The following is a 17,630-nucleotide window of genomic DNA, read 5'->3' as shown; positions in this document are numbered from 1 at the left end:
TTTTGAGATATACTGTTTATTATAATTCCAGATAACCCTATTGTAAATGTTACTAGTAACACAGTTGTGTACTCGTATTCATAAATTAATTCTGACTAATACAAATGCTAATTAAAGACACACAATTTTGAGTTTTGCTACTTAGTTAGTTAGTAAAGTGCATTTAAGGTAAGTGCTGTTTTAGATTTATTTTAAGATCCAAATCTATCAGTTGTGTTTTAAAACTAATAATCAGTTATTGATATCCCATTTTTCTTTCCCATATCCCATTTTAAAAAATCAAATAATACAGTTTTTCCCCCTAAAATTCAGATAGTGAGGTGCTGTAATAAAAAAATGAATGAAAACCCATTTCTTTTTCACTGAATGGAAAAAAAATAAATAATGACGCTTAACAAACAATAAATTTTTTTTAAAATTCCGCCTCAAACGGTCAGATTAAATGAATGATTAAACTGATACATGTAAAACTGACCCATTTGCTCTGTTCTGTTTGACATTTTTATTTTTGGATGGTTGTGGAAGTGTGAACAGCAGCTGTTTACATAAGAGGTGTGTTGTTCAAACAGAGCAGGCGGAGCAGTTTAGTAACTGTTGTTCAGATTAGCCTCTAAAGACCTTTTGCCTCGTAAAACTGACCACACACCATGTTTCCACACGTCTGCGACGAGCCTAAACATTTCAACCTAAAACCAGGTGCTTATTAGTTCTACAGATCTAAAAATAACGCCATTCTGACTAGTCTTATTACCAGGATAACGATAAGTTAATCTAATTCTTCTCATGTGAGTCATGTTTTACACAGTTGGATTTTTTTCCAGTAAAGTGTAATTATAAACAAGAGAAAGTAAAAAACAGTGGGTCTGATATTTTATAGCAGATATTATTAAAAAAGGCCTTACAGGGATCTGGAATTATAGTTTTCACTGCTAAAACAGTTAGAGTTTGGGTTAGAGTTTGAACTGCTGGTGTGATTTTACACACCATGTTTCCTTCCTCATATTGTTTTCTGCTTTGGTTTCTGTTTTTGCTAAAAATCTGCTCTTTGTTTTTGTTTAGATATTGGACTCAACATTTTCCATCATGTATACCACATACCCTCCTAACAGTAAGGGATTTAAATTTTTTATTAATATTTTCGTGTATTTTTGTGATTTAAAATAATGAATAATAACAGGGCATTTTTTAGTACTTAAGTACAGTAGTGAAGTATAAATAATACTCCAGTAGATACAGATACAGTATTTTAGTACTTACGTACAGTAGTGGCGTAAAAATAATACTACAGTAGGTACAGATACAGTATTTTAGTACTTAAGTACAGTAGTAAAGTAAAAATAATACTCCAGTAGATGCAGATACAGTATTTTAGTACTTAAGTACAGTAGTAAAGTAAAAGTAAGACTCCAGTAGATACAGATTGAGTATTTTAGTGCTTAAGTACAGTAGTGAAGTAGTTCTTTCTACTTTGTTACTACACATCTCTACATTTCTATGTTACTATACATTTCATCGTAGCCTACTTTATATATTTGCATGAACAATTGATGAAATTACTGTAGAAATGATAGGGACGATAGAAGGTAAGTAGCACGATGGACACTTTTCTATCGTCCCCACAATATTTATCGTCATATCGCACAGCACTACTATGTACTGTGCATCAGTTCACAATCAGATCACAGTCAGATCACTGTGGCATGTTATGTGTGGAATTTCAAACTGTCTTTTTTAGAAAGTACAATCTGGACATACAGGTTATGTTTCTTCACCACAGTCTTATTATTATTATTTTTTGTTCCTTTCAAGTGACAGATATGTGGACAACACCTGCGGCTCCAGTCCAGACCAACTCAGCAGTTATAGGAGGTATATATTTTATATATATATATATAGATTTTTTTTAAGAATATTGATTGTATGTATATTTTTATTGGTGTGTAAAGATTAGTTGGTAACAAGTAGTTGTTCATCTTTTGCTATTTGCTAAGTTTGTTAATTCTGAAGTGAAATAATATTCAGTAAAGTTCATAGCGATAGTGCATGGGGTATATATATATATAAAGATTTTAATCACAATCCTTTAAACATAAAATTGGTTTAAAAAGCTAAACAAAAAGAGCTATACTTAATGAGCATACAGATAGCACATGACATTGAATTTACCATATGTTTTGCACTATGAGGCGCACTGGATTATAAGGCGCACTATCAATAAATGTTCATTTTCTGGTCTATTTTCATACATAAGGCGCACCGAATTATAAGGCGCATTAAGCAACACTAGTAAGGAACAGGAGTGTCGCCATGTTTTTCTTTTAATTCAGATAAAGCTAAGCTAAGTTATGTAAACAAAACTGTAAATCTTAAAAACAAGAACTGGATATACAGAAATCTACACAGATTTCTTGGTTAAAAATGTTTATGTAGGTGAGCAAAAAGGCTTCTGTTTATTTACAGTAACCTTAGATTTCCAGATTTCCACTAAGACTAGGTGCACCATTAGCATTAGTTGCTAACCACAAGCGCTAGCCGGCCAACAGCGATACACTAAGGAACACTGAGAGTTTTGGTAAGCCAGGGCAATATTGGCTAGCGGATCATCCCACGTTGTTTAAACACGGTAAACCTGCAGAATACAGATCGATAATACTTACTGCTGAATGGCAAAAGAGCTATCACGTTTAGCGGGTAATGCTAATGCTGCTCCAGCAGTGCTAGCTGGGGTTAGAAGCATGCTACAGGCCAATAGTACTGTGGTGACGGTTATCCCTTCCTAAATCATGGCTTGCACACAAAGGGGAATTTGATTTTGGATTCTGGTTTGGTTAAAGGCTGCCTACAGCTTGCCTCAACTTCCTGCAATTGGTCTAAAATTCTGGTCCTTTGGTCCAGACTGTGGTTTGTGGTCCCTTTTGACACCTACTATTTTGGTTCAGTCCAAACAAAGCAGGTGTAGAAGCTTCCATTTATACTTTCAGACCAATTACAAGAAGTTGAGGCAGGCTGTACTCTGCACTAAAACTAACTAGAGGAAAAAAAGAATTGGTGTTGTGCCGGAATCTGTCAGTTGTTAGGATTGTCTTTAATGATGGACTGACTTCCTTTTTTCAGTTCCGATACACAACTGCTGATATCGATGCAAATTCTGATACAAGAGGCACAGAGCACATAGTCTGTTTACAGATAAAGTCCAAGGTTTTAATATACAGACAATCAGCTTGCTGGTAATGCCACAAGAGAAGGAGGGTTAATGTGGCTCTAGTGGGTAAGGCCCTTAAAAGGACATAATTGTGGTTGGTGGATCACAGTGTCCGTCAACTGTGGATCTTAAAAAGTGGCAGCAGTAAGAAGGCGAACTCTACCACTTATTGGCTAATTTTAGGACAAGCAAAGGCAGATGAACTTTAATAAAAAGACAGTAGATAATCTAAAAACAATATAAACCAAAAAACAAATGTTACCCAACTCTCTAAAATCCAGTGGTGTGCAATAAGGCCTTCTAAGTAAATGAGACAGATATTGTGTCATATTATATTAATACGCCTTTTTAAAGGCTGTCCTTTAATGTGAAATTAATTCACAATAAAAGGCCGTCTTGACTGGTGAGTTTTTGTCTGTACTTAATGTTTTGGCTGACCTGCGTCTTGTAGGCATACAAATAAGTGATATTTGTTGGACGGCTGTACTTGCATTGATATTAAGCATTGATATTGTTGTTTGTAGCTGTTGTATTTTTGGGCTGTTAATGTAAATTTAGCTCATATAACTAAGTCGAGACAGAGAATATCTTGTTCTAAAATCGATGTGTAGGTTGGTGGGTGGAGGGGGGGGGGGGGGGGGGGGGGTTTGCTGAAGGGGTACCCACTATATTAACTGCACGCCACTGCTAAAATCAGACTAAAAAGGTCAGCTAAGTATCACATCATGACCGTTCTAAACATAGAGTTATATTACTTCAGAATTTTTAAAGTAATCTGCAGAATGTTTTTTTTTTATACCTTGGGTTTAATTTGCTAATTCTGACTCCCTTTATATACACAATGTGCAGCTGTATTATATAAGAAAATGATTTATATTATGTATAAAGCAGGGGTGTCCAAACTTTTTTGTTGGGGGCCAGAAGGAGAAATATATTAGAAGTCACGGGCCAAAGACTCTGTAATAAAACAAATAATGAAATATACCACTTTAAATAATACATTTTCCTGATTACTTTCATTTACACACCATTTTACTCGACTTACTATCTTTATCTTTGACAGTGTTGTGTAAACAAATTTTTTTCTAATTAATGTTTTATTTCATGATGTCTCTTAATATTAAACTCCTTAACTACGGTAGCATTTAGACACGTTTGCCCTTTTTCTGCGCTAAAACTGAGCACTTTCTCCGCTTTTAGACTCTTTGGCCCTTTTTCTGCGCTAAAACTGCGCACTCTCTCCGCTTTTAGACTCTTTGGCCCTTTTTCTGCGCTAAAACTGAGCACTCTCTCCGCTTTTAGACTCTTTGGCCGTTTTTTTTTGCACAAGAAATGCACACCCTCTCTGCTTTTAGACTCTTTGGCCCATTTTTCATACATATTTGCATGTTTCTGTTTTAGTGGTGATTTTGCTGGTCTTGTGTACCCTGGCCGGATTGGCGTTCTTGCTGTACCGCTACCTGTGTCACAGCAAGGGGGCGTACCGAACAACAGGAGAGCCCGCCCCAGGAGTCGACCCGGATCAGGTCTACCAGGACACCGTCACCGACAATAAGAAGGAGTATTTTATTTGAAAGCTCAGGGCTGAACTGCACAGACTGCTGGGAGTAGTAGTGAGATGCCGGTGATGAAGAACGTGCTGGATTGGTGGATTGGATGAGTGGTGATTTTTGTATTAGGAAACTCTACAGTGTCTTTTCTGCAGAAATGTATGACCTCTATAGGGCCTGTGCGTGGAGGAGGCATCGAGCTGGACTGACGATGCAGTGAGTACCCGTTCTACGTGGTGCTGATGTATCCTGCTGCATCAGGGGAAATATAGGAAGGAGGTGGTCAATATAATCTTTATTGAATTTGCTGTTACCTTGCTCTGTGCTGCAGAGGTGATCCTGTATTCCTCAGGTTGTTTATGATGTTTATGATTCTGGAAAACTGTTAATCACTTGTTCACTACATTTACCTGACACCTTATCCATTCAGTTATGGGTTGTGACACACCTGTCAACAATGTTAATTAGGGCTGCAGCGATTAATCGTCAGTGTTGATTATAAAAATGGGTTGATTACCAATTGCAGTGTTGAATAATCGTTAATTTGCAATCGCAATGCTCTACACAAAGTGCTGGGGTTCAGAAAAACAATGAGGGCGTTTAAATAGTCATTACCACTGGAAGCAAAGATGGAGTGCTTGTCAGAATTAACAATTAACTAATTGACTAATCAGAAGAATATTCGACGGATTAGTCGACTTCCAAAATAATCGTAAGTTGCAGCCCTACTGTTTATTTAATTTATAGGCTTTAGTGTGTCTAATGATTTCTGTTCAATGCATATCCTACAGCAGCTTCATAAACATGTACGTATACAACTACAAAACATATATTCATAAACATTTTATATATATATATATATATATATATATATATATATATATATATATATATATATATATATATATATATATATATATATATATATTTATCATATGGGGTTCAGCTGGCCTGGTAAATTGCTAAGTATACATATTATCCACTGACATGAGTTACATTGTTTTTTTTAAACTGTTTTTAATTTGTACTCATTTACCAAAATAAGTTATCATCACTACAATTAAAATAATCAACACCAAAAAGCATTCAGAGGCTATGCAACATTCTATCTTACAATTCTTTTACAATTTATTTTTTATATATATTTTTGAAACCCCAGGGTCTAAGAATTCTTTGCCACCCAGGTATTTTCTGTGTTAACGTTTTATATTATAGTGTTTGCAGTATGTTACTCTGAAATGGTCAATGCTGACATTGTTACTCGACGCCCAGCCTTTTTGTGTTCCTTGAAAAATTTGATTTTTTTCTGTTTTTTTAAGGAAATATAGTTTAAACATGAAGTTTGTTACACTGAAGGACATAAGAATAATTAAGCTGTACTGCAGTCAGATTGCACTGTTCTAAGTAGCCATAAACATGGAAATGCATGATTTACACTTCACACAGATTGTATCTTATGTTTTTTTTCTTCTTCAGGGTAAAACCATTGCTATTGTTACATAAACTTGAATATACTTGGAAGTTGTTTCTTTCTTCTTTCTGCTTCCACACACTTAAAATAAAAATAAGCACTGTCCTGCGAAAGCGACTGGTTAAAATATGGATTGGAATTCTTGTAATGTTCAGTAGGGGTGGGCAATATTATATCATATACAATATATCGTGACACAGAAATATTGTGATATTAAAAATCCATATTGTGATAATAGAGATGTTCTGTCTTAAAAATAGTCCAAATATTTACTGTGAAGCTCTAGGTGTATTTATTGTATAATTGTTTTAGTTCGCAGTTTATATGCCTGCACTAAATATTCTGCAATGTTTTTTGCTGCATTATATTATTTTATGCTATATTATTTATTTTGCCACATTATGATTATGCTGTTATACTCTTATAATATATTCCTGAAATTAATTAATTTTTCTGTTTTCCTAAATCGCCAAGTATATCGTTATCGCAAAAATACCCTGAAATATTGTGATATTATTTTAGAGCCATATCGCCCACCCCTAATGTTCAGTATGTTTAAAGCAGGGGTATCCAAACTTTTTTTGTTGGGGGCCAGAAGGAGAAATATATTTGTCACGGGCCACACTCTGTAATAAAACAAATAATGAAATATACCACTTTAAATAATACATTTTTCCTGATTATTTCATTTACACACCATTTTACTTGACTTACTATCTTTATCTATCTTTGACAGTGTTGTGTAAACTAAGATTTTTCAAATTGATGTTTAATTTCATAATGTCTCTTAATATAAAACTCCTTAGTTACGGCAACTTTTAGACTCTTTGCCCCGTTTTTCTGCGCTAGAAATGCGCACCCTCTCCGCTTTTAGACTCTTTGGCCCGTTTTTCTGCGCTAGAAATGCGCACCCTCTCCGCTTTTAGACTCTTTGACTCGTTTTTCTGCGCTGGAAATGCGCACTCTCTCCGCTTTTAGACTCTTTGGCCCATTTTTCTGCGCTAGAAATGCGCACCCTCTCCGCTTTTAGACTCTTTGTCCTGTTTCTCACACCTAGCGTTCAAACTTTGAATCTCACATTATAAAAACCTGCTTAACAGCGGGCCAACTTTCATTCTATTTCTAAAATACTTTGCGGGCCGCTCCAAAAAAGGAAACGGGCCGCAAATGGCCCGCGTGATGTAGTTTGGACAATAATAAATTAACATTTCTTTACCAATTTAATGATTAATAGTTTAATAGTGAAAATCTCTTGTCTTAATTAGTATCAAATAATAATCAATAGCTGAGACATTACTTTAAACCTTTTAACAATGTTTGTTACAGTCATAAGTACTGTTTTTTATCACCCTTATTTTAAAGTGTTACCCAATGTTTTTTTTTTGTCTGACAGTAAAGAGATATATATATATATATATATATATATATATATTATTGTGTAAATAATAAGTAATTGAACAGAAAACACATTCCATTCAACTCCAATGTGTCCATTCAAATTTCCAAAATAAATTTTATTTTGTTTTAGGTTTAGTATAAAAAATGTTAAGTGCACAAACTTTATTGGCAAGTATTTTTTTTTTTTCTGCAGAAACCGAAAGATGACCGTCTTCAGTTTATATACACTGAGCATGCTCAGATTCATTTCCTCTATAACAAACAGCCCCCCGAACTGCACCTGTTCATCAATAATCCAATAATCACATGTTCACTTAATACGCTTACACTGCATACTAACAGTCTTTAATGTAGTGATGTACTTGCATGGTACACTGCATTTAAAAAAAAAAAAAAAAAAAAATATCCTCACAAGTACTTATATAAACTCTTATGCTTTATGTTACATAACATGGGTCTAAATTCTCTTAATTGCCCTCTTACCATTTATCTGTGCTTAAGCCTCATTCACCTTATTCAGATGAGCTAAAGGATGCATGCAGGCAATGGAGGGGCATCTGCAGGTCTGTCACGATAATCACACTATTGATTTATTGCTCAATATATGGATTTATATGAACTTAATCATTTTTTTGAACCTCGATATTTGGCCAGTTTAGGAAATTTAGACATGCTCATTTTTCAATTTTTCAATATCTGAATATCCTTAATAATGAATAAAAGTTTTTAAAATGACAATAATATAATTTATCACATTAATTTATGGGAAAATATATTGTTCTAACCAAAATAGTTATCGTGACAGACCCAGATATCAGGGGAGAATTGTTTAGTCAGGGCTGAAACTTTCAAGTCTACAGTATCTCACAACGTGAATACCCCTCACATCGTTGTGAATATATTATAATATATATTTTTATGGGAGAACACTGAAGATATGACACTTTAATACAATGTAAAGTAGATGTATAACAGTGTTAATTTGCTGTGCCCTCAAAATAACTCCACACACAGCCATTAAAGCCCAAACCACTGGTGGAGGGAAACTATATACGATATAAGAAGATATAAGTTGAGTTATTTTGAGGAAACAGCAAATTTACACTGTTATACAAGCTGAACACAGACTACTCTAGCCTGTATTAAAGTGTTATAACTTCCCATGAAAAGATCTAATAAAATATTTACAAAAATGTGATGGGTGTGCTCACGGTGTAAGATACTGTCGGATACCCAGCAAATGCAGCTGTTAAAGGATTTAATCATTTATATGATAAGATGCAATAAAGTAATTTATAATGGTTTGATTTGAAACACACCATTCTAGTATCTATCTATCTATCTATCTATCTATCTATCTATCTATCTATCTATCTATCTATCTATCTATCTATATATATATATATGTTTTATGATTTATGATTCCATCTCATTGATTATTAATTGCATATGCATATGCATAAAATTGACCTTGTAGTGTACAATTTTCTGGACGAAAAAAAGAACACATTAACACAATGTTTGAAATGAAAACCGTGTTTACTGTACAAAAAACGGCGTGGCCTGCATGAGGAAGAAGCTGAATGAACAGAGGTTACATGAGTACAGTAGAAGCGAGGATGATCTGATTACTAGGAGCTGCTCAACTGTTTTGTTTGGTAAACAAATCTAGTTCTACTCTACTGATGCAAGGCTTTATAGTATTGTTATTATAGAGGCAATGGGTTGAAGTTTCACTTCATCAGAGCTGAAATCAAAAGAGAAAGACAAGATGATTCTAACACGAATATGTGAAAACAACTGCTGGTGTATTAATGGAATCAATCTAATAATGAACCACTGAAACATTAAATGTGAAAACTACAAGAAAACAAAAAGGCAAACTGGGCAACTGAACATTATCTCCTCAAAAAAAAACTACAAAAAAAAAAACAATATGTAATGAAATGCCTTTGAAAAACCATCCACACAGCAAAATTGAATGACTGACACTGTATTTGCATTTATAAAGCATTTGTACAAAAAACAAGTTGCAAAAATTCTAACATTTCAGAGTTGGTTGACAGTGCACATAAATTAATATTTGTAGTATTTCTAAAAATTTAACAATGATAGATCTTTATTAAAAACAAAATATTGAATAAAAGTGCAAAAAGGCATGCAAAAAACATCAAGATGCAATTATGCTAGATACACTTTAAACACACCCCACTACAAAAGACAGTCAGAGCAGTGGTGTGCTTTAGTAGGCGGTATGAGCCTACAAAACAATCACCGTCCCCTAATTTTGATATGTTTATCTTTTATTAGTAATTTATCGTATGTGCAGAATTATTGAGAGAAGATGACTTTCAAGTCACAGCAAAAGCTTTTAGTGCATTCTAGTCCAGATCTTTGGTACAACCAGCTCCTTGGTTATACATTTATAATGCTCACTAGGAAAAAGAAAACCTGCTCGATGTGCTGAAAAGTACTGAAAAGAAAAGTCTTGATTAAGCCCTGATCTCTAAATAATTCTAACTTTGAGGACAACACTAAAAGAAAACTGTGTGAGAAGCACATACACGCACGCACGCACACGCAAACTAACACACACATACACATACACACACACGCACGCGCGCACTTACGCACACTCTCGTGAAAAGGAAATTGTCTGACATTTCACTAAACTAAAATTAAACACTGCATTATATACAGCTCTGGGTATCCGACAAGATGAGGGGAAAAGAACAATTAAAAAGCCAACCAACGTTCTGAACCGAATATGAGGGCTTTCTTTTTACTGCATTCTTCTTCTTCTTTTTTTTTTGTCTGTAAATGTTAAATTAACAGTGCCCAGTATAATTTGGCACCGGATTTATATTTATCTACTCTTGCCCGAAAGGTACAGTACTCGGCTGTGATGGGAGTTTTTGTAAACACATTATTCTACTAAGTGGTGCACAATTTGAGGAGACTGCATCAATGTTGCATCAATGTGAACTGTGTAAGATCAAACCGGAATACCGGAAGCCTGAATGGATTAAAGGTGTAATAAAACTACTGTGTGGGTAGTGCATAGCTACTTTCATGAAAGCTTCAACACACACTGATGGGACAGTTGAACAGTTGAAAAAAAAAAATGGCTAGCGAATTTTGTTGTAGGAGATTAAAATAAAATAATCAAATCAATCGGTCAGACATGAAACATTCCTGAATGTATTAATCTAGCATATGAATGAATATCGAACTAATTGAAGGAGAAATGCGTTAAAAACAACAACAATGAAGGAGCTCGACAATGAATTGTGCAGAAAGTGCTTTCAATTCTCTAAACACGGCGTGCTCTATAAGCCTTACAGTTTGTCTGAACCTGCAAGGCTTCATGCGTTTTTGGAACTGAAATACAGTTGATCAACAGTGGAGTACTGTACCATTATTAGGCATTCTAAAACATTACATTCCATTAGGTTGTATCAGTATCATGGCATAGCCAAGCTGCCCCAGGGGAGAGGGAACCAGAGAGGAAAGGCCCCGCGGCCCAAGGAGGTCCTTCTCACTGTTACCAGATAGTGTACCCTCCGCCGGAGCCACCCAGAAAGAAGTTGTTTTTGCGTTGGGTCATCATCACGTTTGCACCCTGCATGGCTGCCAGCTGTGCTGCATTTGGGGCGTGTCCAGGAGGAGGGGGCTGCCAAAAAAAGGGAGAGAGTAAACATTAAACATTTTTTACAATTTAATATATGATCATTTACAGTGCCTTCATACTAGAACCTTAAAAGAAAAAAAAATCATATTCTTTTTTACATTTTTTTCATATTACACCCACAAACTTAGATGCATTTTATTAGGGTTTATAAACCAACACTAAGTATCACATAATTGTTTTCCAAAAAATAAAAAATAAATAAATAAAAAGTGCGGCATTCATTTCTATTCAGCCCCCAGAGTCAATACTTTTTAACGAATACAAAGGTGATGACAGCATCATGCTTAGAGGATGCTTTTTTTTTTTTTTTCTTCAGCAGGGACAGAGAAGCTGGTCAGAGTTGATGGAGGCTGCAATACTTGAGACTGGGTCCTGACCTAAATACCACTGAGCTTCTGTGGCAAGGCATGAAAATTTCTGTTCACAGACGTTTCCCAACCAAACTGGATGAGCTTGATTTTTTTTTTTATTACTCTGCTAAGAAGAATGTGCAAAATTCTGAGTTTCTAGATGCGCAAAGCTGGTAGAGACATACCTCAAAAGACTTATTTATAGATAGATAGATAGATAGATAGATAGATAGATAGATAGATAGATAGATAGATAGATAGATAGATAGATAGATAGATAGATAGATAGATAGATAGATAGATAGATAGATAGATAGATAGATAGATAGATAGATACCGAAGGAAATTTAGGAATTTAAAAGTATAATACAAATTATCATAATACAAAATATTGACTCAAGAGGGGTGAATACTTATGCATACCATACTTTCCACATTTTTTTTAATGCTATTTATTGTTATTTATTTATATAAAATCCTAATAGTATACAGTTGTGTGTGTGTGGGTGTAAATTGAAAAAATAGTGGGAAAAAACAATTGGTATGAATCCTTTTCTAGTCACAGTAGGGTTTGTACAGAGACTGTAAAAAAGATGGACGCCGTGTCACCGTTCCCATTCATTCAATGAAAATGAAGCCAAAATCTTCCGCCATGTTGGCGACCCTGATACCAGAGTCTGAATTGCAGTAGAGACCAGAGGAGGTAGAAAGACTGTGGAGAGACAGCCTACTTATTTAAATAACCCCGCCCCTGAGGGCTGCCTCGAGGTCACAGGCTGCAGAGCGGAGCGGAGCTGATGGTCTGTTATTGGTCCCGCCCATAACCAGCCCTTTTACAATAACCACACCTTTTTTGAATGGAGCTGAATAACGTTTTAAAAATGAATTCTGTGGGGATATAAAACATTAACAATATAAGCAGAGGTTACACTAGCTGTTGCATTAAATAATGGAGGTAGAATTACAGAATATTAGAGAAAATGTGATTGAAAGTTTTTGTTCTGTTTTGCCATTGAAACCTATGGGGATGGGTGGGGTTACACAGCTTTCTGCAACCGAACAGCAGCAGGGGGCGCCCGACCTGTGGTGGCTTCACTTTTGAGAGACGATGCTCTGTCCAGCTATACACAGTCTATGGGGTTTGTAGACGTAGATGTAGGATCTTCAAAATAAAAGTTAATTATCCTATAAATGGGTTCTACGTTTGGTTATCATGTTTTTTTGGACATGATGATAACCATGATACACTACTCCACTCCATTAGTAAAACTAATCCTGTCTGAATAGGGTGTTAGTCATTTTCTATATAAATAACACATTTATCATTAAAGAAAATCACACTAAATAGTTGTGTTGTTTATTCTAATTATTAAATGATAATCGCATACTCACAGGAATGGAAGCAGCGGTGCCATGACCAAACCGTGCTCCGGCATCAAACCCACCGTCTAGCAAGACTGTGGAACCTGGAGGATACATAGGTCCCATGGGATAGTACGCCATTGGCACATTAGGGGCCATTGCCCCAACTTGCACAGACTGTGGCATGGGCACATACATCTGAGTGGCAGGGTATGCAGTGGTCATTGGAGGTAGCTGACCAGCAGCCTGGGGTGCGTGCATATACCTTGGCTGGTAGATCTGTGGAGGAACAAAGAAACAAACATAAGACAGATTTGAATTACTAAAATTACTGCTTCATTACTCCATGTGATGGCGCTAATCAAATGAATAGAGTAAACCTTTTGGTAAATAATATTGGTTGTAAAATTCTGTGAAACTGACACCAATAAATCCATAATTCCTGGTATTTACTTATTTAATAGTATTTTATCCTCTTCAGTAACACAGATGCAGTGAAGTATTGTAGAGAATCTTCTTGTAATATATATCAATTATCGCAGAATCATAGTATTGTGTTATTATCGATATAGTAGGCAACGCACTTTGATATTGTATCATGATATTGTGCCGCGAGATATTGTGTCCTGTGATTCCAACCCCTAGTGTTAGGGCTGTAAATAATTATTCTTTTTTCAAACTAATCTGGTACGGCTCCTGTTCGTAGCTTTCTCTATAGCTTCAAAACAATAGAACAATAGAAAAAGCTCAATGCTCTTTAAATACCCAAAGGATTTAGCAAGTAAATATGTAATCGGTTGTGTTTGAGCACTTTTAGTGACCAAGTAAGCGAGGAGCCCTTGTTTAAAATTGACATTTAGTGCGGTAAAACATAAAAAGTACTAATTGTTATTGAATAGCCCACCTCCACTCTTCTGCAGCTTTCTGAGATCTAGCAATTTTGTGCAGTTTGTCCAAATAGGCTAGAATGTTTTTTTTTTTTTTTTATGTGCTTGTCACTCTACTGATCATGACTTTACTTTAAGATGGCAGTGCCCGGAGATGTAGGTTACGCTATGGATTATAAACAGTGATTTTTAATAAACGTCTTGTTTTTGTTATTAATGCCTTGTTTTAAATGTCAGGGCTCTGCGGAGGATTCTACCAATGAGGTGCGGAACTACTTTAAGCCTGTATAACCATTTAAAAGCGATTTTTTTTATCTGCAGAAGCAAAATATGTCCAGTTAAAACCCATTCTAGCCTGTTGAGACAACTGCAAAAAATAGCAGGATCTTGGAAAGCTGTGGGAGAACGGAGATGGGCTATTCATCAAATGTTAGTACTGTTTATCTCTATCTATATTATTGTTTTACCACATCCGAAGTTCACCTTTAACCATTGTGTTATATTGTCCACAGCTCTACAGTGTGTACTGATAATTATCAAATGGCTACTCCATATTCATGTATCCAGAATCAGGGTGGGTGTTTCTTATTATTTGCTCATTACCTCAGAATAGGCAGGAGGGGCATCTGAGTAAGGGGGTGCCTGGGGAGGTTGAGGCACTTGCATAGCAGGAGGGTAAATAGGTGCTGTACTCTGCTGAGGATACACAGCTTGCTGTGGATATGAACCTGCATAGACACAAACACATTATGATCTTTAATTACAGTGAATGAGCCGTTTTTGTACAGTGTTACACATCATGACATATCTACAAAATCAAATCAGAGAGCAGACACTTTCCTCTCGAGATGTAAAAGATTTCTGAAGGATGAATTTTATTGGAAAGCGCTTATTTAAAAAAAATATTTATATAGATGGATTTTTATATTCTTCTGTAAGTATTAATATAAAACAATACAAGGACAAAAATATACTTTAGAATTCTCCATAACATTTAGCCAAGATGTTATTTGTAATCCAAATACTGTGATAAATGCAATATTTATAAGTGTTGCCACAGTAACTTTATTTATTCTGACAATGTATTGTCCAAGAAATAATTGTGATGATATTACTGGTATTTTTAAGCAATAAAACAATAAAAATAGAATTACACCCCTTTTAAATAGCAAATAACTAAGTAAATAAGAATATTCAGACACTGGAATTGGACAGGATTACAAAAGAAAAACACAGATTAATACATGCCCTTTACGCTAAGAAAAGCAAAATAGCCAATATAGTCAAAATCTATTTTCTACAATAAATATGTAGCATAATTAGTGTGACAGGCCTAATGTTAACCAAAAAAAATACCACATTTAAATTTATTTTTGGTAATAGCTAATCTTTCGTCAGATTACACACAAATAAAATCCTTGTGTGTTTTCATTTTATTTATTTTTTTATAATGAATTTATATATCTTCCTTTTGTATGGTATGTTCTGTATGTTATATAAGTGTTGGAATTTTGTTTTTTTTTTCCTACACGGTGTATTACACAACTGAAAATACCTGAACTCGTTAACAAAAAGTGACAAGTAAACCAAAGTCCATTCTGTTTAAAGACTGAGAGACTGCTGGTAAAACTCATCCAATCAGATCACTGTAACTACCCTGTAAGATATGAGCATGAGCAATGGTAGTACGTCAGTTTAAGGAATTTACAGACATCACATTTCTATGAACAGTATACCCAAGTGACGCAGTAACAGTAGATAGGTAGCTATAGATTTTTAGTTAAACTACTTAACTTTCCCAATTTTATAAATTATTTGCAGAAAATGGGAAATGGCTGAAATAACAAAAAAGATGCAGAGCTTTCAGACCTCAAATAATGCTCATATTCATAAAGTTTTAGGAGTTCAGAAATCAATATTTGGTGGAATAACCATGTTTTTTAATCACAGTTGTCATACATCTTGGCATCATGTTCTCCTCCACCAGTCTTACACACTGCTTTTGGATGACTTTATGCCTTTACGCCAAAATTTAAGCAGCTTGGTTCAGCTTGGTTTGATGGTTTGTGATCATCCATCTTCTTCTTGATTTATATTCCAGAGGTTTTCAATTTGGTAAAATCAAAGAAACTCATCACTTTTAAGTGGTCTTATTTCCCCCCCCTATAACTGTATTGACCTAGTAACGTTATGTGGATTAGTTAGAGTGAGAGTAGATGTTTTTTTTTTTAAGCTAGGTTAATGAGGCTAGTTCAATTTAAAAAAAAAAATCTTTATTACACTAACGTAAATACAAAATGGAACAATTTAAATAATTAAGCATTTTATTATTTTTTTTTTCTATTTTCACATTTAGCATCAAACAGTAAGCTAGAAAACGTAACGTTAGGTTAAGTGACACTGAGCAGCCAGATAAAAATATATCATTTAAATACGTAAAATGCAGATTAAAACACTGAGCTTTAGCTTTAAAGCTCCCAACACGGCAAAGGAACATGCGCAAAAATTAACCATCCGTCCAAACACACAGAGCAGGCCCCACAGCGCAGCACTGACACTAACGCCACAGTGTAGACTCGCGTTTATCGGGGTATTTTACCCGGATTCGCGTTAGATATTGAGATATACAGACAGGTTAGCTAACTAATGAGGTCACCTTTCCATTCACGTCATCGTTAGTTGGGTAGCTAAGCTAAGCTAAGCTAGCAAACAGATACAGCAGCTAACTAGCTAGCTAGCTAAACTAGACGTGAAGATGTGTAATCCAGGTCCAGAAAGCAAAAATCCATCCCAGGGTTTTGTACCAACTGCCTGGGCGGCTCTTTGTATAGCTTAGCTGCAGCAAAGCCGCCCAGGCAGTTGGTACAAAACCCTGGGATGGATTTTTGCTTTCTGGACCTGGGTTACCCACCTCTAACGCTCCTGAAGAATGGGAGTTAGCTAATCCAAGTTACATAGCCTAGCTTAGTTAGTTAGCAGTGATAGCTAGATACACTGGAACCTGTGATTCCGGGGTTCGATTTTTTTAAAGTAACGTCAATATATTTATATTTAGCGATGCTAGGCAAACCAGCTAAAGCAGGTTAGCTCTCTGTTAGCGCTAGCTTAGCTGAATTAGCCTTTAGCTGCTAATAAGGCTTTCCTCAGACGAGCCGCTCATCCTGTACAGCGCTGATTTAAACCCGTATAAACAGGGTAAAAACAGCAGCCCTCACTCACCTTTATTATTCATGTTTCTCTGTAGGAGCTGTGCTGGATTTAGACCGTGTTTAAGTCGTGTTTTTATCGCCGCTGGTTCTGAATGTGCGCTTTAAGTTCCTGTTCGCTTCCCGGATATTTCCTTGTTTTTGTCAGACTGTGCTCTCGGTAAGCAGGGCTACGTCATGTAGGGGGAGGGGCACAAACACACAGCGCCCCTGCAACATTCCTCTATTCTGACATCCTGATTAATGCTGTTCACACACTGCACGACTTTTAAGACTTTTAAGACTGAAAAGACATTTAACAGACTAAAAACTAGTCACAGACATTATATTCACAGGCTAAGATTTAGCAAAAACTGGGGATCACCATTTGCAAGACTGCAACTATATTCTTTCTGAGATTATTTCCCATCATGCTTCTGGTGGAGTTTACATACAACACATAGTCATACCTGTCAAGTTTTGGACTTAAAAATAAGGGATTTTTTCCGCCGCCCCAACAGCCCAAACGAGGGG

General features: G+C 35.6%; 1 protein-coding gene and 1 long non-coding RNA gene across 2 annotated transcripts in view; one reads left to right on the top strand and one right to left on the bottom strand.

Moving 5' to 3' along the window:
- The window catches only part of LOC125780582 (uncharacterized), an 8,898-nt gene extending 2,625 nt beyond the window's left edge, over window positions 1–6,273 (top strand). Inside the window, exons 2-4 of the long non-coding RNA XR_007423852.1 lie at window positions 1,060–1,108; window positions 1,810–1,869; window positions 4,604–6,273. This is a non-coding gene — a long non-coding RNA (uncharacterized LOC125780582). The remainder of the gene's footprint in view (window positions 1–1,059; window positions 1,109–1,809; window positions 1,870–4,603) is intronic.
- Window positions 6,274–9,141: 2,868 nt separating this feature from the next.
- dazap2 (DAZ associated protein 2) lies at window positions 9,142–17,287 on the bottom strand. The gene is made up of 4 exons (XM_007232569.4): window positions 17,131–17,287; window positions 14,515–14,639; window positions 13,055–13,303; window positions 9,142–11,294 (listed from the first exon to the last, which is right to left on the bottom strand). Exons 1-4 carry the CDS (start codon window positions 17,141–17,143, stop codon window positions 11,166–11,168), a joined length of 516 nt encoding a protein of 171 aa, XP_007232631.2. The 5' UTR covers window positions 17,144–17,287; the 3' UTR covers window positions 9,142–11,165.
- Window positions 17,288–17,630: the final 343 nt, after the last annotated feature.

Source organism: Astyanax mexicanus, chromosome 13 (genome assembly GCF_023375975.1).
Source record: "Astyanax mexicanus isolate ESR-SI-001 chromosome 13, AstMex3_surface, whole genome shotgun sequence".
NCBI classification, from domain to species: Eukaryota; Metazoa; Chordata; class Actinopteri; order Characiformes; family Acestrorhamphidae; genus Astyanax; species Astyanax mexicanus.
This window is presented reverse-complemented; position numbering and strand designations above follow the sequence as displayed.

Bases quoted from the DNA above. Each gene is read 5' to 3' on its own strand.
- dazap2 (XM_007232569.4), bottom strand. The intron at 13,304-14,514 runs GTAATGAGCAAA...GTTCCTCCACAG, and splicing joins CCCCTCCTGCCTATTCTGAG to ATCTACCAGCCAAGGTATAT. The intron at 11,295-13,054 runs GTGAGTATGCGA...TTTTTTTGGCAG, and splicing joins GCACCGCTGCTTCCATTCCT to CCCCCTCCTCCTGGACACGC.